Genomic DNA, 18292 nt, shown 5'->3' on the forward strand with positions numbered 1-18292 from the left:
AGAATTCCCTCGGTCCTAGTGTAGAATTCCCTCGGTCTTAGTGTAGAATTCCCTCGGTCTTAGTGTAGAATTCCCTCGGTCTTAGTGTAGAATTCACTCGGTCTTAGTGTGGAATTCCCTCGGTCCTAGTGTGGAATTCCCTCAGTCCTAGAGTAGAATTCCCTCAGTCCTAGTGTAGAATTCCCTCAGTCCTAGAGTAGAATTCCCTCAGTCCTAGTGTAGAATTCCCTCGGTCTTAGTGTAGAATTCCCTCGGTCTTAGTGTAGAATTCCCTCGGTCCTAGTGTAGAATTCCCTCCGTCCTAGTGTAGAATTCCCTCGGTCCTAGTATAGAATTCCCTCGGTCCTCTTTGTTTAGTTCACTAGCTTGTATCCTTAGTAGATTTAGCTATTGCTGGCATCATATGGATTTACTTAGTAACTGCAACATGGAAGCATGCTAAGTAGCAGAGCTGGATTTATCATAAGATACTATTGGCATCACATTACAATGTGCTACCTGTGGTTTTCCATAGGACTTCATGTCAACCTACTGAGTTCCATTAAGTTACATGACCAATTAAGCTCTGCTACATTTATACATGCTGCATAAAGTTTTAAAGTAAGCAGCTGTGTTTGTTCATTTGACATCTTCTCTGAATATTTCCATCGTCTTACCCATCCCATACACTGCATTTATAAAACTAGAATGGCAAAACAGAAAGAGTCTATCCTGATTCATGACTGTTTGTACCTGACAGCCTACTAAAAATTGGTGTAAACTGACCTACAACATCAGTGACTGAAGAGACAGAGGAACCCAATATGACTGCTTTATGGCAAATTCGCTTCAAAGTGGAGCTAGGGTGCACTCATGCGTGGCGTATTTGCCTTCTAAAAATACGCTGCCTATGCCGATGGGAAAACTATTCTGCAACCCAGACAGATTTCTCTAGTTCTTGCATTGTGGAATATTTTTCCCATACACAGATTTATACTGCAAAAATACAAAGCAAGTGTGCCATGTGTGACAGCCCCCTACCACAAGCTTCACACTTCTACAATGTCTCTGCTTCAATCCTCTAGGTCCCAGCTGCAGTATTTTACTTTAAGAGATCTTGGCCTGAATATGGCAGAAAAGGTGGTTTGGAAAATGTGATAAGACTGCAGGCAGGACCGCATTGGATCTGTGGTCTCTACAGATAGAAGGGCATATTGGACATTAGTGAAGTATATTGTAGACTTGCTGAGGAGCAGAACTTTCTCAATATTCTCCTTGCATATATTCTTGAAGGCATTCACTTTATTTATGCTTCTTCACCCCCTCCTGAGTTTAGCTTATGTATAATAGATTTTGTAAACTATGGGGCTTAGGCAACTTTCTTTCTGGCTGGGTGGTAATGGATCCCCTCTCCCGACACTACTCTGACTGCAGTTGGCACCAAGCAAAGCCAAGACCTACCCGTATAGATAAGCCTCTTCCCAACACTCAGATAAACCTAAGCCATGAAAAATCACTGCTTCTATGGCAGATTTCTCCCCTGCAGACTGACCAATCGGCAAATGTTTGGTTTCCTTTTTTATGTTTTCTCATTTATTTTTAAGTTTAGTGTTACTTTAAGGATCCACCTCTTACAATCATTTTCAAAATAGGATCCTTGTACTTGGATGCGCTCGGTAGGCACAGTGATGAGGTAAGAGCAAGGGGGCCGTATTAAGTTACAAACTGTGATATATGTTTGCAGGGCCGCCTCCAGGTTTATGTGGGCCCTTGAGTGACACAGACTTAGTGGGCCCCTTTGCGGGGGAACACACGGCAGCAGAAGAACACCAGAAAATGGCAGTTTGTTTCCCCATATAAAAGTTAGGCCCTGTTTATGCCCCCATATAGAAGTTAGGCTCCCAGTTTGTGCCCCCATATATTTAGTGCCCTCTGTAGATAGTACTACAGTGCCCCCTGTAAGTAGTGCCACACAGCCCCCATCACAGGTAGTACCACACAGCCCCCTCGTAAGTAGTGCCACACAGCCCCCTCGTAGGTAGTGCCACAGAGCCCTCCTCCCTGTAGGTAGTGGTGCCCCACAGACCCCCTCCCTGTAGGTAGTGGTGCCCCACAGTCCCCTTTCCCTATAGGTAGCGCCATTGGGGCTCCTGCAAGAACGGAATCACTGTCCTGGAATTCCGCTTCAGGAAGAGCCCCTGATGTCACTGTCCATATATGGGTAGTGACATCAGGGTCTTGTCCAGGAGCGGAATCCTCGGCCAGAGCATCGGAATAGCTCTGGGGGGATTCCGCTCCTGGACTCCCCGGCAAGAGCGTCGACATCACTCTGGCCGAGTATTCCACTCTTGGAGGAGCCATGATGGTAGCAGGAGCAACCGGTGGCCGAGTGGGACCCCCCAGGGTAGTGGGCCACGGCACTTGCCCGGGTATGCCGGGTGCTGACACCGGCCCTGCATGTATGTATAAAACTTAAATGTATAATACTCCAATTCCAAACAGGTATAAACAATATGTCCAAACAGCAACACATCAGCCTATTGAGAAGAGTTCCACTCCCTGAAGAATGATCGGGATCTGATGATCTTATATGTAAATTTCTTTTTAACATTGTAAGGATATACATGCATTTTTCCTTTCTACGTCCGTTGGTTTTTCTGCGCAATTACACAGTTTTTGCTTGGATTCCAGATAACCATTGAAGAGTCAATTATCCATATATTATCTGAAACTGAGATGTTCCCCTTTTTGTAGAATTAATTTGCAGGGACTTCTAATAGGATAACACTGGTTGGATATTTTTGTACTTGTACCTCAAGTTGTGAAACTCTTCCCACACTGTACTAAGGCCTCGTTCACATCTAAGGTCGGCTTTCGGACATTTTGCTTCATCAGAGGATAAGAACACCAGAAGAACCTGAAGCGCCAGTTCCGTTGCACGACAGGCACCACCGGTGGATGACGGATCCCATTGACTTTAATAGGTTCCGTCGTCGTGTCCGTGGTTTTACTGTAAACAATATCGCAGCAGGCTGTGCTATTGTTTCTGCTATTCTCAGGCGAATTTGCAATGGAGGCCCCTAACGGAGTCTCCAACGCAGATTTGAACGAGAAATTTCTTGTTATGTTAAATAGACACTAACTTTTCAAACAACTTATTCTAATCTAATCGTATACCTGATATAAAACAACTTTGTCATTTACTCACTGTTAAAATGTAGTTGTGTTATCCTTGCAAAGTCTGTGTGAAGAAACTTCCACTACGTGTCTCCCTTCCTGTAATCTGTTGTCCACCCCTGTGGTCAAGCATTGGCCGCCCCTGGATACAGACGGGCTGTAGAATGTGGGGGTGTGTCACTTCACTGCGTGGCTATAACTTTCTATGGGGAGAGGGAGTAGGAGGAGGGAGCAGAGAGAGAGTGTGACTCAGCAACACAAGCTGCATGTAAGTCTGTAGAGGGGGAGGGGTGAACAGGGGAGGAAGTAGTAGCAGAGAGAAACACACAGACGTCATGGTAGGTTTCTATGTCACACCAGTGCTGGATTCTCAGCTACACTGCTCATTACTGCTGTATGATGTCCTCCATGCTGCTGCAGCTTCAATATATGTGCTAAAGATAGGAGAACAGGATTCGCCTCTTCTATGTGTGCTATGTATAGGAGACACTATAGCCACTAGGCTCCACCCACTAACTTTGAGACAACTGAGAACTAGAGATAGAGTCTACAGAGGGGAAAACTGCTAAATAATGTAACATACAAGTCATATAATAACCAGAAATAGTGTTATTCCTCATTTACACACATATATCAGCTTATTCTAAAACTACACTTTACGTTTCTTGCTGTTTGGATGTATACACCTATTTGGATCCAACGGCAGGAGGAAATGAAGAATAGTACAGTATTCAACGCTATTTTTTCCCGTCAAAACAACAAACACTATGACGGAACCCCGACCGACCCCATTATAGTCAATTGGGTCCATCGGAGGCCGTTGGTGTACGTTTTGTGACAGTGTGAACAGAGTGTTTTTTTTAAGGCCTTAAAAACTAATATTGTATAAATAAAAGTGGGAAAATAGTACAAATATATTCTAAATCTTTATTACACATCAAAGAACGGGAACACTAGCCCACAACAGGTAGCAGGATGTCATAAACCATACAAGGCTAAAGTGCACTAAATGGGACTTATTAGAAATGACAAGGCCGAGGTTATTCTCTGAGCTTGCAGTGCACAGGGCTACAACATGCTGTGAATTTTAATTGTGTTTTACATCATTCTGGTAAATGGATTCATACTATCCGGCATGTTCAATTCCAGATTAAAATTAGTGGCGCACTATCTGAAGTCTTTATTTTAGGAACTTCTATTCCTAGTTAGCCACACGCTATATAAATTATGAGTTATAGATGCCACTCTTTATCATATAGGTATAACAGAGTAAAATTTGTCCTATGCAGTATAGCTGAAATCCATGTTTCTCATAATGTATTATTTCCATTGGACTACAAGTAAATTTACTATATCATTTTAACTCAAATAGTTAGCACAATGCAGAAAATGGTGGAACTCAGAGGGTAAGTGACAAGTTCAACCCTGCTACATCTGTACATTGATATCTATATAAGTAAGTATAAAAACTCATTAAAGGAAGATCTTCATTAAAGCTCATATATATATATACACACACACATATATATATATATATATATATATATATATATATATATATATATATATATATATATATATATATATATATATATATGAAGTAGAATAAAGGTGATTTATTTATAATTTATCAAAAACTTGTATTGAGAATGCAAATCTCAGATGTAACGTTGTCCGACTGTAAACTGTGGAGGTTTCAAATACTATAAACATTGTGTATGCAATACATGTAATTGTAATAATAAGAGTCAGCCTCCAGGCCTAACATATCCTGTTCAAACTTCCTCTATCAGCACAATACGACAAACAGTAACATGCAATTTGATCAGAGTAAGAAGCTATATGACTTCTCAAATAAAGTCTCTGAGTAAAGAAATGTCTATTATGATATGGAGAACATTGTCATCCCATATGTTAATGTCTGATGCATGAGACAGGATATGTAATACATCAGAATGTACATGACTAGGCAGCTGTCAGTATACTAATGGATAATCACATACCATAAAACGCTGATACTACCATCAGTCAATCATTTCTGTCTGTTTCCTGGAAAGCTGTGTTTCAACTAATAAGGCCACCATATGATTCGCCCTGGCCACCATTATGACAATGGTGGCCATATCAGTTGTCACCCATTTTTCCCCAGAAACAGCTATTATTAATCAGTTGAATAGAATTTGTAACAACTTTACAGAACAAGACGACTCTTGCTTTGGCTATTTGTTGACATCAATTATTTTACAAACAACGTTAGAATATTTTACCCCTGTGTAAAGCATTTCTCTATTTCTACATCTATCCAGGAAAACCTTAGAAAGATAAAAGTGGCCCTCACCACCATTCGTGGACTTCACTGTGTGTCAAATGCCTCCAGGTTCCACCGTGTTTTGGAAAATCACAGTCCAACTAAAAATTGTTACCGCTTCAGATTACCAAAATAGTTTTGTCTTTATTTCATAATCGATTGTAAATCCAGTAGAGGTGACGTTTTGCCCAAACAATGGCTTTTCTCAAACCCATATAACCCCACCACCCAACATACAAGTATATATACCCATATGCATGAAGGAAATTAGCGCCAAACCACGCCCCTCCGCCATTTTGAAAAAAACTTAAGAATCCACATACAAATAGTGACATTTAAAAACAAGTTTTAACAAACATTGAATCCCCATACTTTAAAAATGATAAAATAATACTTTTAGTTATAATCATAGATCCGTGGTTAAAAAGCAGTATATTAAATGTCAAAATGGCGAAGGGGGTGAGGTTTGCCACTAATTCCCTTCATGCATATGGGTATATATACTTGTATATTTTGTGGCGGGGTCATATGGGTTTGAGAAGGGCCATTGTATGATAGAAACGTCACCTCTACTTGATTTGCAAACGTTTATGGAATAAAGACAAAACTATTTTGGTAATCTGATGCAGTGGCAATACTTTGTTTTCCCAGGAATTACTTTTCAATAAAGTCACACCACTAAGAATAAACAGAATAGCCAGATAGAATCACAGATTTCAAGTGTAGCAGAGCTGAGCTTGTCATTTAAATCTTTCAGTCTACATTGTTTGTACACCATGAAAAGTCCCAAATAAAGATAATGTAGTAGGTTTAACCGCAGTCGCCTGTATGTAAAACCACATATTTCACAATGAGTATGATAAATGACAAACTCAGCTCTGCTGCATGTACCAAATTGAAATCTGGTACATCTATATTATGTAGTAACGAACTGTATCCAATGGATTAGAAAAGTGACTATATGGACGCAAGAATGTTAACAACTGGTGATTTACTTAAATTTCAAGTACAAGTGAACACTGTGACTGCTCTTCTTGGTGAATGGAGCTTACACACAGTCCGCTGTGATATCTGAGCCTCAGTCATCCTCTCCAACACAAGTCTATGTGCAAACAACAAGCCCTCTATCCAGACACGGCATAGCGGAGATGTCTAAAGGGACCTCCCTCCCCTTATACAACCTCAGCATCCCTCCAAACACCTTGTAACACTGAGTATACTCACATCGGCTCCTGGCTCGCCTGGTAACCCGGGAGATCCTGGTTTGCCCGATTCCCCATCTGGACCCTGATAAGAGAAGAAATGACAATAAGTAATAAGAAAACACAAAGAACACACGACAGTCTGGAGGATTAGGAAAACTTACCGGAGGGCCTGGAGGACCATCTGGACCCCTGTCTCCCTGTTACAGAAAAAGCACAGAAAATTCAGACCTATTGACAAATCGCAGCAACATTCAACACATGGGTGACGAGAGATCAGATGGTAGAAATAATCTTTACTAAGGCTATACATACAGTCATTAAAGTTTATAGTAAAGACAATCTCAGTTCAATCTATTCTAAATATGATACTTACATCAATGCCATCTATGCCAGGAACACCAGATGATCCTGGGGGACCTGTTGGTCCAGGGAGTCCTGGGGGTCCTCTCTGATAAAACAATAGTCTACATTAGCTGTAGTGTATACAAGGCATTGCACATCTGTCTGCTACTACTCGATGGAACTTACATAGTTAATTGATCATCTTTGAAGTGATCAATATAGGTAGAATGTAACAAAATATTGATCAGATAGCATGTAATAGATTTCTGCTTGTAATGGACACATATAGATGTAATAGATTTCTGTTTGGTAATGGACACATATAGATGTAATAGATTTCTGTTTGGTAATGGACACATATAGATGTAATAGATTTCCGCTTGGTAATGGACACATATAGATGTAATAGATTTCTGCTTGGTAATGGACACATATAGATGTAATAGATTTCTGCTTGGTAATGGACACATATAGATGTAATAGATTTCTGCTTGGTAATGGACACATATATCAGATGTAATAGATTTCTGCTTGGTAATGGACACATATAGATGTAATAGATTTCTGCTTGGTAATGGACACATATAGATGTAATAGATTTCTGCTTGGTAATGGACACATATAGATGTAATAGGGCAGCATATAATTCATCATGTGTTTGATAACTGTTGGAATAATTCAGGGATTTTCTTTATCTTCATACTACTGGGATAACTTTTTAATACTAATCATATTAAATACTGTATTCAGGTTGTACACAATAGATCTATTTAATTGTGGTATAGTGTACGGACATTGCAGCCTGCTATAAGCGTAGTGTACAAGTTTCCGACCTGCATGCAGGATGAATGTGCTCTTTCTTGTTTTCGTCTTTTTTTTTTCTCTCCTATTTTTACAGTGGCCGTGAAGGGGGTTTACAAAGAGGGCATTGTGAGGTCTCGGTCTCTCCTCTGCCTCCCTCCTCTATGTGCAGGAAAGCTGGGAGTGGGTGATTTCAAGTCCATCCCCTTGGATGTGAACTAGCCCGAACCCCTGTACTACACGATTATTAACTCTGCATTACCTGAACCCCTATGTTCTGCATCCTCATACACCTTATATCACCCCCTGAACCTCATACTACACCCCTATTAACCATGTATCATCTGGACCCTTGTACTGCACCCCTCATTAACGCCACAGAAACTGAACCTGTCTATTCTTCACCATGTATAACCTACACTTTTTTGCAATCTCATTAACCCTAACTAACTTAGCCCCTTTGCACTGCCCTCTCCTTACCCCTTTTAAAACTTTACTGCCCGTGATCAACCCTGTATCACCCAAAGTACTAATCTGCTCCATCATTAACCCTGTGTGCCTGGGACGTCTATTAACCATACAGCACCTGAACCTCTATACTGCACTCTCATTAACTATATGCCCTGAACCGCTGTGCTGCACCCTGATTACCCAGGTATCACATAAACCTGAGATGCATCCTCATTAACCCATCATCACCTTAGCCTCCCTTCATCACTCCCATCTGTCAATGGTCCTCCTGAGATTCACTTTTTCCCAGACTTACTATATATTGTAAACCTCCACATGCTTGCTGCAGCCCTATTCCAGTAAGGCAACTAATGTTTAACTGGTATGTAATTCTCATGCCCAGGGAGTGATCTAACTGAATGTAAAATTAGTAATGTGTGTAAATAAGACTAGTGCAGAACACCATGCAATGGACTCACTTCAGTATACATTGAATCATTTCCAACCATGAGCACATGACATATGCAGAGCTATAAAGTTTTGTAAACTTTCCACAAAGTAGCCAAACACTATTTATCAGTTAACACTTTCTATACTGTAAGCACACATGGCAGATACAGTACACTCAGGCAGTTGCTAGCACTTCTGGAAGCCGCAGCCTTATACAATTGCATTAAAGCTCTCTCTTACCTCTAGAAGTGCCTGGCTGACCTGGAAAAGACAAATGAAGGAAGTTAGTTGCCACTTACTTGAGCTAAGGAGATGCTGATGAGGTGTAAAACTAGCACCAGCACGAGGGCACTGCTATCCCTGACACTCTTAGCCATGGTGGGACCTATGGCCAGGGAAGAAATCGCAGTATCCTTAGCCCTTGTCCAATATTAGGACCCACAAGTAAATCCCCAAAGTGAATGTGCTAAGACAAGTAGCAAGGTAAGCCCAGGAGAAGGCACAGATCCTTATGTTTATTAATGTTCTGGGAGGAGGGTAGTAATGATTGGAGGATGTCCTGGCTGTGGGATGGGAAAGGTAGGACCGTGAAGGTCCCTTAACCCTTCCTCTGGTAGCTGGAACTGTAATGCTATACTTCTACAGCATTTATTGGGAACTACCAGCAAAGGGTTACTGACCCCACAGAACACCCTCTTCAATCCAGTGTAATAACTTCATTTTTATTGGACCAATATGAAGTTCCCACGCAGTCACCTTGTAACCTGTGTCTTATCTGGGAGCTGCGACATTAATTACATGACAATTATATTTCCCATTTTTTGGATTTCTTTTTCATTACTTTATAAATTGACATTGATGAGACTGAAAACCTGATTCACCCACTTATTACCACACATATTTAAAGAACATTCTCTATCATAAAAATGGAATGAGTCCTTGAGTTGTTTGTTTTTTTTTGTCAAATTGTTATATTTCTATTTAGTTATATACAGTTATATCAGTTTATAGAAAAGCTGAGTGACGAACAACATGACTTCTATTATAACTTTACATAGCTCGTCACCCAGCTTTCCTAGAATCCTGCACAGCATATACCCAGCTAAACAGCGACATGAGAGCAGAGACTGTATCAAAGTATAGTCCGGCACATTTTTAAATATATAAAGGTGGATGACAGCCACAGTGAGAGTTGGGGTATGTTCACACGCAGTGTTTTCAGACGTAATTCGGGCGTTTTTCATTGACTCCATTGAAAAACAGCTCCAAAAACTACTGTAAAAAACGCAGCGAAAAAAGCGTGTTGTTAAAAAAGTGTCTGGAAATCAGGAGCTGTTTTCGCCTGAAAACAGCTCCGTATTTTCAGACGTTTTTGCTCACTGCGTGTGCACATACCCTTGTAGTGGTGGCCTTAAGGGCATGTTCACACGCAGTATTTTCAGGCGTATTTCAGGGCGTTTAGTTCATACAGGGTGTCTTTTTACGTCTCTGTTTAAAAAAACGGAGCGTAAAAAGACGCTCCATAAAAAGAAGTAGCATGTTATTTCTTGAAGCATTTTTTGGAGCTGATTTTCCATTGAACAAAAAACGCCTGAAAAGAAGCCTCAGGGTATGTTCACACTCACTGTTTTCAGACGCAATTTGGGAATTTTACGCCTCGAATTACCCCTCAAAAAACGTCTCCATGACGCCTACAAACATCTGCCCATTGCTTTCAATGGGTTTTACGGTGTTCTGTTCCCACGAAGTGTAATTTTACGCGTCGCTGTCAAAAGACAGCACGTAAAAAGACGATCGCGTCAAAGAGGTGCATGTCACTTCTTGGGACGTTTTTGGAGCCGTTTTTCATTGACTCCATTGAAAAACAGCTCCAATAACTTCCGTAAAATACGCAGCGAAAAATGTGAGTAGTTACAAAAACATCTGAAAATCAGGAGCTGTTTTCAGGCGAAAACAGCTCCGTAATTTCAGACGTATTTTGCTACTGCGTGTGAACATTTTCACCAAAAAAAATTTCAGTTGTTTTTGTAGCAACTCGCGTTTTTCGCTGCGTATTTTACAGCTGTTTTTGGAGCTGTTTTTCAATGAAGTCAATGAAAAACGCCTCCAAAAACGTCCCAAGAAATGACCTGCACTTCTTTTGACGCGGCGTCATTTTACGCGCCGTATGTTGAGGACGACGCGTAAAGTTACACCTCGTGAGAACAGAACACTGTAAATCCCATTGCAAGCAATGGACAGATGTTTAGAGGCGTAATGGTGCCGTTTTTTCAGGCGTAATTACATCTGAAACCACTGCGTGTGAACATACCCTTATGGTTTTCACATACTTTATCAATAACTAACAAATTGCTCTACTTTATTGGCCACTTTAAGTATATTATTTCTAAATGAGAGACAAACATTAAAATAGGCAACTTACCAATACTACTTTATGGGGAATATTCATAAAAAGTGTCTAACAGAAATACTGCCTTTGTTGTCCATAGCAACCAATCACAGCGCAGCTTTCATTTTTCATGAGCACTATGCAAAATCAAAGCTGCGCTGTGATTGGTTGCTATGGGCTGCAAAGACAATTTTTTTGTTAGATACTTTTCATGAATCTCCTCCATTTTTGTTTAGCAGTTTTGCTGCATTTTTGCTATGTATGTAGCCAGACTCCCTGGTTAATATATTCTTCTACCCTGACAGTGCGTTGATCTGTCCATAATATGGCCGCTGATAGAGGGACACAGGACAAGAGACGTCACTCTGGAATCTCCAATGAGACCCACTGCGCATGTGCTAGTTTCCTCTGCGCTTGCACAGATCCTGGACAGACAGGAAACTAGTGCATGCGCAATTGGTTTTATCAGAGATTGCAGACTGACATCTCTTGTCACGTGTCCCTCCATTGGTGGCCATATTATGGACAAAGCGGAGATCTGTTGGAGGCAAGGGATATGGGAACCAGGCGTCCTGGCTTTACACATAGCGAAAACGCAGCAGAACTGCTAAACAGAATATATTAATAAGTTGCCTATTTTAATGTTTGACTCTCATTTCTAAATACCATACTTAAAGTGGCAAACCCCTTTAATTATTTAGATTTTGTAGTGATTAGTATATATTTTTTAAATTGATAAAATATGTTATTTAATAAACTCACATGTACAAATTGACAAAGGGGCAGATTTACCAATGTATTAGTGACATTGGAGAGGGCAAAATACTTGAGTCAAACGCCATATTTATAAAGCCCCTGCACCATTTTTTCTGACTTGTCCAGATGTTTCAGAAAAAGTTGACATGGCCGCAGAGTCTAATTTACTGACGTTTTTCCGCCATTTTTCTGATTAAAAAGTAAAGGAAAACAACCCGAGCTCCGACCTGATGTTGTTTCAAGTCCTATCAATATTCATCAACAGTGCACGCTCGGATGTGTGCTAGCATTAATAAATCTCCACCATTATTTTATTATAGTTATTAATACAGAATCATTGTAGACTAAACATTAAACCAGTTGTCCCCCAACAACCTTTTTTTTTAATTTATGACCTGTCAATTAGACAGGTGATATAAAGTTTGATAGGTTGGGGTATTAACTTTGTGATCCCCATCTCCTCTGTTATGGAGAACAAGATACACCAAGACCCTTCTCCAGATGGAGAGTTGACCAAATGCACGCTGCCCCTCTCCATAGACATGAATGGTACAGTACTTTTAGAAACAGCCAAATGTGACAACTTGGCTGTTTTTCATGGTCTCATTCACTTCTTTGGAGATTGGCTGCGCACACACACCCAACTTTTGGCTGAGAACTGCCACCTACCATACGTATTTTTAAAATAATATCCAATACAGCTGTTTGAGCCCTTGTATTTATTTCATACTCAAACCGTTTATCAATTTATTTAGTCATTTTTGTAATTTTTTTAATAAAGTACATACAACACAGAATTCAACAATTAAACTGAGTCTGTCAGCAGTTTTGACCCTCCAAAACCACTGCCACCACTGAATAGCTGACTTGGAAACAAGTGTAAGCACACTTATGCTGTCGATCATGCTCCAAGCCTAACTAGGAAAAATGCAACTTCTCATGTGCCATTTGCAAATAAGATGGCATGGAAGTGTCCTGGATTCCCTGCTGTAAACCCTCTCCAACCCCTCCCCTCTGGAGTGACGGCTCATGGTTCGCCAGTCATATGATGCATGGAACCACTAGAGTTGTCACTCAAGAGCAGAATGGTGGGGTTGGGAAGGGTTTACAGCAGAAAATCCGGGACACTTACCTGTCTGACGCACACTTACTATCTAATTTCCATATAGTGCGTGAGTGGATAAAACTACTTTTCCATAGTTAGGCTTGGAGTATGCTGGTCAACATACATTATGTATGTTTATACTTGTTTCCAGGTCAGCTATCTAGTGGTGTTAGTAGTATATTATATATATATATATATATATGTATATGTATATATGTATATATCTATATATATATATATATATATATATATGTATATGTGTATATATATATATATATATATATATATATATATATATTAAATCATCAGTTGATGCATAGAGAAATGTGATCTAGTTGTCTAGTGATCTGGAAATGCAGTGATGTACAGTCCTAAGCAGGTCACTATCTATACACACTTACCGCTCTCCTGGCCTCCAGCTCTGTGCAGGACTCTCTCTCTGGCCTCAGAGGATCACAATGAATTAACATCCACTGGAGGTCAAACTGTTTCAGAAAAATAATTGTTGAGTTACTATTTGATATTTGCTGTGCAAAACAAACCCTGATGGATGGAAGAAAATTAGGTGTCTGAACTTTACCAGATTTTTATGCATATTATGTCATGTCAAGTCATAACATATTAGAAAATAACAATAGCACTTTTTAAGTCTTCAGAAAAAATGTACATAGGGAGTATAAAAAGGTCAAAGATTTTGTATTCAAGAATATCGTTTTCCCCTTAAGAGCTGTCAATGTGTCAAATCATATGTGTGAAACAATTCTGCTGACTTGTGTTATTGCATATAGATTATTTATACTGAAACTAATGAACACATCTGGAAACTTACAATCTTCTTCAAAACCAAAGCAAAGTCTGACGTTACTCATTGTTACTTATGTAACAGATACAGCGTAACATGATTGCAGTCATTTCCCTGCGTGATGCCCGTCCAAATGGCATCCTGTCTGCATCAGTTATTCAAGTGACATCTCTTTCTGTATCTTGACAAGAGTCCGACCTCCTAACACACCTAACTGTCCTGGTCACAGATATTGATCCAGAGACCAGGGCAAGGAGGCTACACCCATGAAGCCAGAAATAGCATTGGAAGATGGCTTTCTGTCGTGCGATAAGTAGGAAGAATATGTTCTTGAACTAGGGGACGGAATATGTATACCTGTAAGTACAGATAAGGTGGTCACCAAGATGTCTGGGCCCCCCTCCATTACTGGGGATGGACAACGGAAAGTGTGGCGCTCATGTTTGTACGTTATACGCGTTAACCGATTTTGGTGCTGATGTCAAGTACAGTGAAGGAAACCATGCAGCAGGCAGTGACCAGATAATGCCCTGGATTTTGTTCAATTTAGCCAAAACGTATCTCACTGTATGGCATGGCCCGGGGAGTGGAGCTTTCCCAGGACTGGAGTCCCTGGGCAGATCTTCTACTAGCGCTCTGCCAAGGGATCCTGGGGCTGTTACTTATGTCCATACATGTTAGGCTTCGTTCACATCTGCGTCGGGGCTCCGTTCATGGGTTCTGTTTGACTTTTCCGTTAGGTGAACCCATGAACGGAAACCAAACTGAAACAATCGTAAATCATAGCTTTCCATTTGCGTTACCATTGATATCAATGGTATCGCATCAGTTGCAAATGGTTTCCGTTTGTCTCCGTTCTATAAGGTTTTTGTTGTTTTGACGGAATCAATAGCGCAGTTGACTGCACGGTTTTGATGCATTTTTTTTAACTGCCCCTCAAACGCTACATGTGAATATACCCTCCCCCACACAAAAAGTATAGCTAAACTTTTCTCTCACATAACATCTACAGCAAAGACCCCCTACCCTACACAAATGAACTACAAGGGTGTAATCACACGTCGAGGTCAAATCACGTTTTTTGCAACAGTTTTTGAAAAATTGCTTTATAACCATGTAATTTGCCATGGTTTTGCGAATATCTCTGCAATAAAAACAAAAACGCAATATGACCGTAACCTGTGAATATATGCTAAATAAGTTCCAATATACATGGCATTTACAGTCAAATCCCCCCTCCCACACAAAAAATATTGAAAGGCTACAGCCGCTACACCTTTGAAAACTTTTTTTTAATAAAAATGTGTATCAGTGTGTTTTGTGCAACATTGCAATTACATTTTATTCAAAATAATTTTTACTTTTTGAGATACAGCTGCTTTATATCCTGTATACAGGGCAGCTGTATCGTGTGCTGAAACCTGTATCCTTCAGGTCAGCGGGACTGACGGGTTCAGTGGCACGCAAGATTTAGCTGTTAGGCTGGGTTCCCACGGGTCGGATACGCTGCATAAAAATCACGCAGCGTGTCCGACCTGTATCCCGCAGGACATGCCGTCCGAAAAATCGCACCACATTGTGGTGCTGTTTTTCGGATGGAAATTCCTCTGCATAGGGATGTCACGATACCAGAATTTGGACTTCGATACCGATACTTTGTGTAGTTTTGCGATACTCTATACCAAAACAATACTTTTGCCAACAATAATAAAAATAAAAAAAGTTATTCCATTTCCTGATGTAAGGCACGTGGTGTGATGAATTTTGAACCTCCGTGTGCCTCACATTAATAGTAATTAACCCCATCGTGTTCCTCAGTCATAATGGACAACATTGGGTTAGTGTGTGAGGTACATGATGGGGTTAATTACTATTAATGTGATGCACATGAAGGTTAAAAATTCATAATACCTCGTGCCTCACATTAATAAGTGAAAGAAAGCAGTTTTTTATTATATAACAGCGAAAACATGAATGACGCTATAAATGTGTTATTACGGTCACGACGATACTGAATGTGTATATTTTATGTATCGGGACTAATTTTTTTTTTTTTTTTACTTTTTTATTTTTAAACATTAATGTACTGACATATCGATATACACAGGCAGTTAAGTATGCCCTAACAGGAAATATGGTCAGACAGCCCTGGGGTCCTTCAATGGACCCTGGGCTGTCTGCTCATATAGGGTATGGCCCTCGATCTCGTCACAGGAATTCCCTGTGATGCTATCCAAAGGGCATCTCCCCTTCTCATTTCCCCATTGAATGCTGCGGTCAGCTTTGATCGCAGTGTTCAGGGGAATACCGGCGGAGATGAGAGGTTTCTCTGATCTCCGCCGTTAGGGCACGTTCAGACATGGCAGAGTTTTTCCGCTGCAAATGTTGGTGCAGATTTGGGGCAATTAAGCAACGAATCTGCACCAACATTTGCATATTTGACAGGTAATTCAGACGTTGCAGAAAACACAGCGGGCTTGCCACAGATTTCAGTTTTTGTATTGCAAAGGCTGAAATACGAAGTGAAATTCCGCTGCTTCTCCGCAACAGACAGTGCATGCTGCGGGGGGAAAATTCCGCACCGCAGTCTATGGTCCGCAGCGGAGCTTTCCGCAATGTCTGAACTAACTTGCCTAAAAATTTATTGAAACAAATGTAAAAAACGGCCGCTGGACAATTCCACTGCGGACTGTCCGCAGCGGAATTCCACAGCAATTCTGCCACATCTGAACCCGCCCATAGAGCGGGGCTGCGGTTGTGTAATACAGCCATTGCCCCGCTCCTGACAATAAGTGTGTGCGCAGTCAGCATGAGGCGATGCGACCTGCGCTGCACTAATGAGCGTCGGGGCAGGCACAGAAGACAGAACATGCGGGTGTTTTGCTGTGTGCCCGCAATGTTCTGTCTTCAGTGCCGGCTCTCATAAGTGCAGCGCTGGTCGCATCACATCATGCTGACCACACGCACACTTCTCAGGAGCGGGGCAAAGGCTGTATTACACAGCCGCAACTCCGCTCTCATACATTCATGTATTACTAAACTAAGCTGTGCGGCCGCACGGCTTAGTATCGAAATACATGAAATAATGGTATTGAACTGTTTGAGGGTGCACGGTGTCGAAACAGTATAGAAGTTTCAATGCATCGTGCATCCCTACCTCCGCGCAAAATAGCGCTCATAATAACACCCTCCTCTGACGTCCGCTCAGGTCTCCCTGGATGACGTTGCAGGCCATGTGAAGCTGTCGGCGATGATTGGCTGCAGCGGTCACATGGGATGCAACGTCATCCCAGGAGGCCGGACTGCAGGAAGAAGGTGGACGTTCTGAGTAATTCTGGGTAAGTATGATTTATTTATTTTTCCAGAGTTGCAATTTTTGCGGCGTAAATGCTACGATTACGCCACAAACGTCGCAACACTTTTCTTTCTGTTGCGGGTTTTGCATCCCCATTGAAATCAAAGTAGAAAACCTGTAACAGAAAATCAACAAAAACGCAGCATAAATTTACATGATTTCAATTCTGTCAATTTATTATCGTTTATGCTGCTGTTTTTTTCCGCAGTGTGGGCATGAGATTTACAGAATCTTATCCTCTTTGCTGCTACTGTAAATGCTGCGGAATTTCCGCACAGAATTTCGTTGTGGAAATTCCGCAGCGTTTAGCTACAGGGGAACCCGGCCTTACCGATCAATCTAAGTTATAAACAAAGATGTGATCGATAACAGGTTGATCCGACCGCTGTCACTGAACATGTCAGTCCCACTGACCTGACGGATCCAGGTCTCAGAACTAGATACAGCTGCTCTGTATACAGGATATAAAGCAGCTGTATCTCAGATAGTAAAAATTATTTTTAATAAAATGTAATTGAAAGTTTCACCAAACACACTGATAGACATTTTTATTTAAAAAAAAAAAGTTTTCAAAGGTTTCAATAGCCTTTAAACAGAATCCCCTGATATGTCGGCCACATTTCACAGACCGAACATAGTGCAGGAAGTTCGGGCTCCTAGAATAATAGTTATGTACAATGCCAGGTGTCCCAGCCTCGCTGTGGGAAAACTGTCCTGTACTGTACTCATGTTTTCAGCACGGGACAGGGGAGGCAGGAACACCTGGCAACGTACATAACTATGATGCTAGGAGCCCGGCTCCCTGCACTGTGTTCGGTCCGGGAAATGCGGCCGACATGCGGTCCGTATATCACGGACGGAACACGGTCATGTGAATAAGGCCTTAGGGTCAGTTCACACGTAGCGTAAATACTGCAGTTTTTCCACAACGGAATTAGTTGCAAAAAATCTGCAGCAAATACAGTAGCAGCAGAGTGGATGAGATAGAACAAATCCCAACCACACACCGCGTAAATACTGAGCGGTAAAAACGCTCAGAAATGTACTTGCGGTGCAGAATTTTATTCCGCAGCATGTTAATTGTATTTGCGGAATCACTGCTTATTTGTTGCGGGTTTTCTCCATTGAATTAAAAAAAAGGCAACTCATAAAAAAAAAAAAATCTTATACTTA

At 41.0% G+C, this 18292-nt stretch overlaps 1 protein-coding gene across 1 annotated transcript in view; it reads right to left on the reverse strand.

Annotated features, from left to right (window-relative positions):
* The window catches only part of COL9A1 (collagen type IX alpha 1 chain), a 126698-nt gene that overhangs the window by 75058 nt on the left and 33348 nt on the right, over positions 1-18292 (reverse strand). Inside the window, exons 6-10 of the mRNA XM_075864152.1 lie at positions 13364-13447; positions 8953-8973; positions 7043-7117; positions 6831-6866; positions 6689-6751 (exon numbers count right to left, since the gene is read on the reverse strand). Coding sequence (XP_075720267.1) covers positions 6689-6751; positions 6831-6866; positions 7043-7117; positions 8953-8973; positions 13364-13447 — 279 coding nt within the window. The remainder of the gene's footprint in view (positions 1-6688; positions 6752-6830; positions 6867-7042; positions 7118-8952; positions 8974-13363; positions 13448-18292) is intronic.

This window comes from Rhinoderma darwinii, chromosome 4 (genome assembly GCF_050947455.1).
Source record: "Rhinoderma darwinii isolate aRhiDar2 chromosome 4, aRhiDar2.hap1, whole genome shotgun sequence".
NCBI lineage: Eukaryota > Metazoa > Chordata > Amphibia > Anura > Rhinodermatidae > Rhinoderma > Rhinoderma darwinii.